Source organism: Watersipora subatra, chromosome 4 (assembly GCF_963576615.1).
Source record: "Watersipora subatra chromosome 4, tzWatSuba1.1, whole genome shotgun sequence".
Taxonomy (NCBI): Eukaryota; Metazoa; Bryozoa; class Gymnolaemata; order Cheilostomatida; family Watersiporidae; genus Watersipora; species Watersipora subatra.
The window spans coordinates 9,945,952-9,956,805 of record NC_088711.1 but is presented as its reverse complement, the minus strand read 5'-3'; the positions used below and the strand labels follow the sequence as shown (position 1 = coordinate 9,956,805).

The following is a 10,854-nucleotide window of genomic DNA, read 5'->3' as shown; positions in this document are numbered from 1 at the left end:
GGTTCTGCTTCATATCGCTGCTAACTTACCTGAATCTGACTGAAATTCATTCTAGATGAATAAGACTGTCCACCTTGCATCTTGCGACAATTACAAGTAATGACAAAAAATTCAATATATTTTTTACACCCAATTATTCAGGATATAGCTTCATGATGGCAAAAAATAATGGTGGGTCATCTAGTTATCATAATTAAGATGTTGTAAAAAAGATCAACAATGCCACGGAGAGATCGAAGTCTACAGCATAATAAGCATACAATGCAATAGCAAAGAGACCTAGACAGGAGGGGTCACAACCGGGCAATAACCAACGCTAGTCAAAATAAACACTGACCATAGTTTTTCTATTTATAACTACCGGATATACAAACTTGGCTGCTTGACCACCACCTTTGGACCACAAACAAATGTAACACTTCGCGTGTGAAATTCGTTGCATGACTGGCACGAGAAATGTTGCCAGTCTGGTCTGTGTTTTTTAAATATTCTAATTAGCACGATTGCGTATAGAGAATGTGGAACATTTGGCAATGCGTGTCTAGACTGCTTTTCTACTAGAAAGCCGTGCATAGACTGTTTTAATGTAAACGCAGATATGTAAAGTATAATCAGGATTGATGATAAAAGCTTTGCTGTTGGAACAAGAGTGACAACCATTTTGATTTACGATAGTCATAATATGATGCTTAGGGTTGTTTGAGTAACAGATACAAGAATCAGACCCGCAAGACAGCTTTGCACATGCAACCTACAGCTATTAAATGAAAGAGGGCCTATAGGACAGACACACTAGACATTCTATAAAACATTCTATATTAATGTTTTGCAGCAAATTACTCTAGCTTGTATTTGCGACAGCAGTAGGAATATACATGTAACTTCAGGGCCTTGTTTGTGTCACGCCCAACATAAAATCGATGCTGATAATTTCTATAAACCTTTAGGTTTCATAAACATAACAAAACTAATTTGATGAAATATATGAATTCCTTATCAAATACTAACTTTCCGCAATTTTTTTCACGCCAATCAAAGCCTGGTGGAACAAGCGTGCTCATCTTTAGCCATACAATCTAAAAGAATTTAATCTTGTAAGAAATCTATTTTAATATTAGTTGCAAGATACACCATAATTACACACGGCAAAGTGTGAAAGAATTTTTAAATTCTGCGCAAAATACAAACTAAAAGTTTATTTTACAAAAAAACTATAAATTTTGAATAAGTAGAGTAGCCATCCAATGATACATGTGCATACTATAGTCAGGGCCAGGGCTAACCAAAGATAAGTCACCTCTACCACACAAGTACATTCATCTTGCAGCTCTACGTACAGCCACCAGGAAATGTCTCATTATGATGAGCAAACGGCCACAACTATAGCCCTAGTGGTATAATACGAGCATGAGTAAATGCCTAGAGTAAAGGTTCGACATAGTTTTCAGGAAATAGGCCGCAGATAGATTGGCCATTGTCAGACTCCATTACTCCTTCCCACCAACCATCTTCATTCTTTTTTATAACATAGAGCACTGCGTTCTCTCTGAACCTTAGCTCGTCATCATTCTGTGGTTCGTAATCGAATAGTGCCACAACTGCAACAATAGAATGCCGTGATGTATCTGTCAGCACATATAATGGAATACTGGCAAAATACTAAAATCTTACAATAAGCCCAACCATTTCTGGCTAAAAGGAACAGAGAGTTTTACAATGGTTAAGGAACAGAGAGTTTTACAATGGTTATTGAATGGTTTATGCAACCATGTTGCCAAGTCACCGCCGAAACTTCCCATGTACCAACTACTAATTCGGAAGGTTATGCCAAAATCTCTGTTGGCTATTTTTATTGCTACCAACCAAGTACAAAAATTGTTCAAAATGCAGATTGAGCACATTCAATTTGCAAATGATAGCTAGGATGTGACAACCAATCATAACTGTTTCATAATGATAGCTAGGATGTGACAACCAATCATAATAGTTTCATTTTCTTGGTTTTACTTTTCAAACGTAAATACAAATTCTACCTTGTTTTTGCAATGCACCAGTTTGTGGGCAATTCCTCGCAGACGGAGCGTGATGTGTGCTTTACTAACTACAAGCAGAACCTGTTTATGTTTTTAAGCGCATTGTTGGACAAACAATTGCTCTGTGATCTTGGCTGGACATGTCTGAGTCTAGTGGCAAAAGAACCTTGACAACTGGAGACATGCCCAGTTGCGGAGAGCAATTTAAGGTTAGAGGTCATTCCTGTCACCATCAGTGTCTATTATTTGGAAATTGAGCGTCAATCCGTTATTAGCAGGCGTTCTAGACCACTAGGCCATGGCTAGTAAGCCGGCACCCGTAGTTTTACAATTATCTTAAGTTCCTCGAACAAGAACCATAAAACTTGTTAGTGCCTTATGTTTTATCGCTAAATAATTCTATCATTTAGACTGCCATGAAGGTTTTAGCTGACAGGTTAGCAAGAGATAATTGAAGAACTGCCAGGAAAAGTACATAGTATATTCATGACTAACACAACTTGTTCAAAAATAATGCAGCAGCAATGTTACTACGATGTTAGATTGTCTATATTGTCTATATGAATACCATTGACAACAATAACAAATTTGCAAAACATTTTAATTAAAAAGCTGATCAATACCAACCGCATAATATTAATGAAAGATCATATGTATTTAACAGTTAATTTTGAGCCATGCTTGGAAACAACATAAAAATTTATATACCAGAACAGATGTTGTTACATGAGCTATGATGATTGTTATCCCTAAGTATCTATTCGATACTACAGTTATTTGGGCAATGCATGTCGACTCAGCTTCAAAAGATAATTTTATCTCGAGCAGTATCCTGTTAGCGCCTCCAAACTTTCTATCAGAGACCAGCAAAAAATTTAATAAATAATGTTTTTCCTAAAAGGCTTTCCTAAGTTATTTCATTGTCGAGTAATATACATGATATGCTTGAGAAAGAATTTATCAAAATTCATTGCTGTATACCCAATTATCATACTTTTGAATTTTCACTACTTGGAAACAGATTACACAACATTGGCTTACATTTATATATACGGTTTATATTTATATATACGGTTTATATTTATATATACAGTTTATATTTATATATACAGTTTATATTTATATATACGGTTTATATTTATATATACGGTTTATATTTATATATACGGTTTATATTTATATATACAGTTTATATTTATATATACAGTTTATATTTATATATACGGTTTATATTTATATATACGGTTTATATTTATATATACGGTTTATATTTATATATACGGTTTATATTTATATATACGGTTTATATTTATATATACGGTTTATATTTATATATACGGTTTATATTTATATATACGGTTTATATTTATATATACGGTTTATATTTATATATACGGTTTATATTTATATATACAGTTTATATTTATATATGCGGTTTATATTTATATATACAGTTTATATTTATATATACAGTTTATATTTATATATACAGTTTATATTTATATATACGGTTTATATTTATATATACGGTTTATATTTATATATACGGTTTATATTTATATATACGGTTTATATTTATATATACGGCTTATATTTATATATACAGTTTATATTTATATATACGGTTTATATTTATATATACGGTTTATATTTATATATTCAGTTTATATTTATATATACGGTTTATATTTATATATACAGTTTATATTTATATATACGGTTTATATTTATATATACAGTTTATATTTATATATGCAGTTTATATTTATATATACAGTTTATATTTATATATACAGTTTATATTTATATATACAGTTTATATTTATATATACGGTTTATATTTATATATACAGTTTATATTTATATATACGGTTTATATTTATATATACAGTTTATATTTATATATACAGGTTATATTTATATATACGGTTTATATTTATATATACAGTTTATATTTATATATACAGTTTATATTTATATATACGGTTTATATTTATATATACGGTTTATATTTATATATACGGTTTATATTTATATATACAGTTTATATTTATATATACGGTTTATATTTATATATACGGTTTATATTTATATATACAGTTTATATTTATATATACGGTTTATATTTATATATACAGTTTATATTTATATATACGGTTTATATTTATATATACGGTTTATATTTATATATACGGTTTATATTTATATATACGGTTTATATTTATATATACGGTTTATATTTATATATACGGTTTATATTTATATATACGGTTTATATTTATATATACGGTTTATATTTATATATACGGTTTATATTTATATATACAGTTTATATTTATATATACGGTTTATATTTATATATACAGTTTATATTTATATATACGGTTTATATTTATATATACGGTTTATATTTATATATACAGTTTATATTTATAAACAAATCCTGAAAAACAAAAAAACTGAAATCTTACTGAGTACATGAAAGCAATTGCTATTGTTTTTTTCATTCTCTCGTTAAGACATTTTTTTCGCCATACAACATCAACAAAAATGTCTCTCAATTTCAAATTTGGCGGTAGGTGTGTTGAATGCATCGTAATAATGCCAGTACGCTATTCGCCGACATCCCTCCCACAACGCACGAAATAGATGCTCTCTCTCTCAGTTTAGCATTCTTCGTGTTTCGTAAATGATTATTGATATTGCATAAAATTAGTGAAAGGTAAGTGAAAGTGAAAATTTATTGTGTATTTTAGCATTTAATATAATATTTACTGCAAACTTCAATTCATTATACGTATATAACTATATAACTACATATATAACACTAAGTTGTTAGCCATGGTTCCTAAGACTAATAACGACGTTTAAGGAAGAAGTAAGAATCATAAGCAGATCATAAAATCACTAAATAGACTAACGTTACTGTAGGTAACTATAGTGAGGAACGGAATGTAGGAATGAATTAATGTCGTATGGTTGGGGTCCACTGCTCTTTAGCAAACATTTAACAAAAGATTTTGTGGGTAATAAATATTTCTGAATTAGGTTTCAAGGGCTGTCATCTGTGAACAGCGATTGCAGATTTGCTGCAAGGACAAACAGTTTAGAAGGAGTTCATAAACTAGAAAAATGTGGATGTTAGGTAACGCTATAATCTATGATTAATTATCTTTAATATTTATGATAGATGGATAGTGAAATCTTACCGTTGAAGGAAAAAATGATATGCAAAAAATTGGAAAAAGAAATAAGTTGAGAGTGCATCCGTGCCACAATGACAGGTTCAGACAGTTCATTGATTGCAAATTGAAAAAGTTGTATTATTAATACGTTTTAGTCGCTTCAAGCACTACTTAAGTGATTTAGAAATGTCTCTATTATTATACTATTGCCATATGACGAAAATGCCAGGTGTCAAATAATGGGTACACTAGGATCGAAAGCTAGGATCATAAAACCTTAGCATATAACTCATTGCTTTTAGTACTGTTCATGAATGTGTAATTTTATACCTTTTTCCATATAACTGTCAGGTGCCCATGGAGGGTCAACGCTTGGACTCGCCTCTGGCAGCGGAGGAGGGAACGGCATCGACACCCTATCTCGACCTGAATAAATAGCGGAAAAGCTTTTTGCAGGTCAATAGCAATATGCATTATGTGCAATGCTTTCATTTGCTACTGACACGCGAGGGGCCAATAAATCTGGGCTATCATTGGAAATTAATTATGGAAGTGAGTCAGTAGGTGATACAGTCAGGCGCGCCGCATGTTTCAGCTCATCGACTGCAAAAACAAAAGGAAACAAAAGAAACAAACTACATATTAAGGATGATTGCTGGTAGTGAATATTCCGATGTCAAACCAAACTCTTTTCAAGTCGCCCATGATAGAATTGAAATAAGCATGGAGTACCAGATCAAGTGTAATGCGTTTTCAGCAACCGTAATAACTGCAATCACAACTACAACACGGCTGATAATGAATGCGAGCAAGAAGATATGAAAGGCCTGCTGATGGTAAAACTCACCATCAGTGTCATCTTGTTCTATATTGCTAGAAGGATAATTAGGGAAGCTAGCAGGTAAATCTACAGAAGGACTTGGGAAATCTTCAGGAAAATGGGAAGAGTCTACAAAGGGGTGAAGCAGCGAAACATAATCGTGCACAATAAGTGACATGCAATAAGCTGAACTGCAGACGTACATGTACATGCATAGAGTAGAAGCAGCCATACGAGGATGGGTCATGCAACGAAACTAACTCAAGCAATTCCTAGTTCACAAAGCAATTACGCACTGGTATGTTCAAAATGAACATCTCCTCAAACTCAAAATAGAAGTCAACAAAAGTTGACACTTTTATATATACATAAACATATATAAATATATATATAAATGTATATAAATATATATATGTATATATATGTATATAAATATATATCTATTCTTATATATAAATAAATACATAAATATATATTGAGTGTATTTATATAGATATTTATATAGGGCCTATAAATAAATATATAAATACATATATGAATACATATATAAATATATATATATATATATATTGAGATGAGGTCTTGTAACTTTTATGTAAAATGATAAGGTGCCACAATCCAAGATATACAAGCAAATCAGTTTATTAGTGATCTCCTAGGAATGTTTTCTTAAGTGACGTACTAGAATAATGCAGAGGAAGGTGTGGGGATGTACATGTAACAGCATTCCTTGCTACACGTAAAACAAACTGGTGGACTATGAAGCTACAAAAACCTGTGCTCAGGAGAAGCGGTAGGTACATACTAGGTATATAATATCTGAAGATATCCCTTGTAGGAGCTGAGACTAAAAAGAAGGACATAATTCAAGGAGCAGAAGGTCTAGGATGATACGAAGTGGAACATACACTCGATTAAGAAAATCACAACTACCAGGATGTCATGAAATGTTTTGCCCATACAGGATCAACCTGTCAGTTTTTGAGGAAAGCTATTGTTTTTCCAGACAGGTATGACAACAGGTAAGCAAGCCTACCCAGTGTTCAAAGCTGATGAAATACTAGTTGTAGGATTATATTAATAGCTCTGTAATTCCTGTTGGCAAATGACAATAATGATCATAGCTGCAGTTCATAATGCATGCGTAAAACCATAACATGTTTACGCGCAAACGTGACAAACTTCAAACTGGTTTTGCATTGGTACACAAAATCATGTACAAGGATTTGTATTTCTAAACAGGTGTGATAGGATTAAACAAAGTGGTGCAGCTTTATTGATTAAACCAATTGCTAAGCTTTTGACGTTAGCGTTAAGCCTGTAATCTCTACTGTGCATCTAAATAGTTCAGTTGCTAAGGTTTGGAAATATCTTAGAAATCCTTTATTTATGTCCTGACAATGATAGTGACAAATATAGATTTCGTGAAACACTCGTGATTTTTATATTTGCATATATGCAAATGCAACCAAGATTCTGATAGACACTTTAAACAGAGATTATTATTTGATGTATATCGTATATTGCGCATACAATCTCGCGAAGAATTATAGGAGCTGAGTATCGATATTCGATCGACGCCTTATTAATGAAGTTTTAAACTTGTCAAACACAAGGAAAAGCGGCATGTTAATTTTTCCCATATAAAAAAATGGAAAAAAGTATCCAGTTTACACTCTAGTTACAAGCGGAATAACGAAATTACTACAACGAATCACAAAAATATTTTTTCACGGAAGTTGATATAGGGTGAATATTAAATTCTAGATCTTGGTAAACAACGAAGACAGCTATAGCGTTGGATGATAAACTATAAACAAAACTGCCACATTCTTGGCAAGCAAGGCCATGTCCGGCTGTGAATAAAACTTCCTGTTATTCTTAGAAATGATGTAACTTAGAAATGATGTATTTTATATCCCTGCTGCCTGCACATTATAACAACCATGTACATGAAACAGCATATTCCATATCCCTGCTGCCAAATCATTCTAACAATCTTGTATAGTCCCACCTCGACATACTAGTGAAACATACGAGAAAATCAAAATACCAGCAAAATTTGGAGCAAGTTACTGCCTTGAGATACGAAGTAACCATTGATATATGATCATACGAGCCGGTTGTTCATGGCCATTAAATAGACAAGTACGCGTGAGGCCATATTTGATAACAGCATTGCTCAGTCTTTTTTCTCGGTCTTGAAAAAGTTTTGATAAAGTCAGCTAAAATTTATAGTGAAGGTGAAGCAAAAGGTGCCCAGCTGGAAACAGATAATAAAAAATTAAGACGATTATAAAAATAAAATAAAGTTTAGTAAAAGGTCAAAACTTAGCTTGAGGCGTATGTTTGGTAAGTTAAATTCAAAGTTAATGCTATGTTACATAGTGTCAGAAAAGTCTGATGAACCGGACACGTTGCTGTCGAGTCTCTCCCACACCGCCATTAGCCACAATGTCTGACTTGAAGATAAGAACTCCATACAATACTGCGCATAGTAATGTTACATTTCATTGCAGATTATAATCACTAAATAGATAATTTTTTCGCTTTGTGAGCATAGATATTGAATTACAATAATTATAAATTCATTTTTCCATCGTAATATCCTGTTTTAAAATGGTTTTTTATAGTATGGGAACAGATTAATTTGTATTTAGTTATTTCATATAGGAAATATTGCATTGAGATACAAGCACATTGACATACGAGCACAGTTCCAGATTGCATTAAAGGTTTACTTGCAACAAAATTCACAATACAGTTATTTGGCATCAAAAGATTCACCATGGCTTACTCTGCTGTGTTTTAAGTGCAAAATATGTGGAAATGTGATTAAAAGCTCGGAAAAGCTAAAAAACGAACAGTTAATCGCCGCCATCACAAAACTGTCACAAAACCGCCGTAAATTGGAATCTCTTTCCAAAACGGCTCAAATGGGACATAGATGAACGAGGCGGCTTCTGTTTACACTTTCATGCAACCTCATTCGTCGAAATATTTTCACAAATATACTTCACGCATTCAATAAAACCATGTCTATTGTTCTTACGCGTCTATTTCATCGTCATTGTAATGTTGTCACTTTCAACACTGATATCTTATAACCTATCGTGAAAAATCGTTTAATTTTTTAACCTTAGCTCGAAGGAGTACATATCATTGTCTGATAAACATGACGAGCCTGTTGGTCACCTGTGATAATCGAAAATCGCTGCAGAAATTATTCGCGCTGTTTAGCAGAAAGTATGGGTCACATGATCAGATTACAACTAGACGATTAGACCAAGCCGAAACAAAACTGTAAAGCATCTGTATTTGATACAGGGTCTTCGGTAAAACCTGAAGTGTTTGTCATAAACTAGTCCTACGAGAAGTTTTATATTGAGCCTTTTATTGGCCTTTCAATTCACGTGAGAACATCACATTTCAAAACAATAACCAAATGTAATGACTACGCCAGAGAAATAAACTGATTCCGATCTACGGCGGTTTCCTGATGGCGGCGATTAACTGTTCGTTTTTGAGCTTTTAAGAGCTTGTAATCCCATTTTCACATATTTTGCACCTACAGCACAGCAGAGTAAGACATGGTGAATCTTTTGATACCAAATAATTGTAATGTGAATTTTTTTGCAAGTAAACTTTTAAGCTCGTATGCCGAGGTGTGACTGTACACGAAATAGTGTATTCTATCTACCTGCTGCCTGCACATTTTAGCAACCATGCGCATTATAAACTTTAGCACGACACTAAAATATTGGCAAATAAAATAATTCCCAATGAGTGTACAGAACAGTTAATTTCCATAATGCTAAAAATGTAAAATGGTCTCATTTTTTTTAGTAACTAATCAAAAAGTACTTGATTTAGAAAAATTCAAATTTATGAGAGCAGTACGTATATATTTAAATCTAAAACTGTTGATTGCTAATAGATTTATTTTTAAATTTGCAGAAGAAGTCAATTCTGATTTAGGAGCTTTTTATGACATGAATCGGTACATTTCCTTGTATTGCGGTGTGACAGCATGACAACAGCTGCTACATATATGCAAATGGTAGTGCTACCTCTACACATACCGACAGTGCCTTGCGTCTCATGTTGTCTAGCAACAAAGTAGCTGTATAATGCCGAGGCTGGAATAAGTGAAACAATGAAGATCAATTGGCAACAAAAAATATTAATTTTAAGAAATGATTAAAGAATCTTTATCCAAAATAATATGACAGAATATCTCATTTGATAGCCGATTGGGGTTGACCGATATTTCAATTTCTATCCGGCATATATCCGGCATTTATAATAATCACTGGCAAAGCATCAGCCGGAACACGCGGTACTTACCTATGTGACAAATAATAGCAAGGGTATATCCGAGATCATCCCTTAGACAATGGGTTATAAAACAAAGCTGAAACTCGCCCAACCCTGCGCCGCTAATGAATAATGCTCTCCTGAAGTTTCTGACTCATACAATAAGTAAACATGAGTAGCAACCGTAATCCGTAAACCACAATGACGCCCAGACCTCGGCGTTTGTCACCAACCACTTAAGGATCCATTAGCGTTTGGTCAACAACTACAGGCTTAACGTCTTATCCATTTAGCAAAATTCACCACACAGTAAACTCATCCAACTTCCGGCTCAAGCCTGCCTCGCAGTATTTCAGCCACCAATATTTTGCAAACTACATACACGAGAGACAACTCACGGATATACGACATATCATCAGACATTTTGCATAATGCAGCGATTTAAAATTGGGTCAATTCATTTATAACCTTATTTCAAGAGTTGTAAGTTTAACTAAAT

The 10,854-nt window shown here is 32.8% G+C and overlaps 1 protein-coding gene across 4 annotated transcripts in view; it reads right to left on the bottom strand.

Moving 5' to 3' along the window:
- Window positions 1-1,181: 1,181 nt before the first annotated feature.
- The window catches only part of LOC137394627 (abl interactor 2-like), a 28,367-nt gene continuing 18,694 nt past the window's right edge, over window positions 1,182-10,854 (bottom strand). Inside the window, exons 8-10 of one of the 4 annotated variants that reach the window (XM_068081373.1) lie at window positions 6,844-6,885; window positions 5,549-5,644; window positions 1,182-1,598 (exon numbers count right to left, since the gene is read on the bottom strand). In XM_068081373.1, coding sequence (XP_067937474.1) covers window positions 1,420-1,598; window positions 5,549-5,644; window positions 6,844-6,885 — 317 coding nt within the window. In that variant the 3' untranslated portion in view covers window positions 1,182-1,419. Of the gene's footprint in view, window positions 1,599-5,548; window positions 5,645-6,065; window positions 6,168-6,843; window positions 6,886-10,854 lie in introns of all 4 variants that reach the window. The other 3 variants (XM_068081375.1, XM_068081372.1, XM_068081376.1) reach the window with 3 other exon arrangements.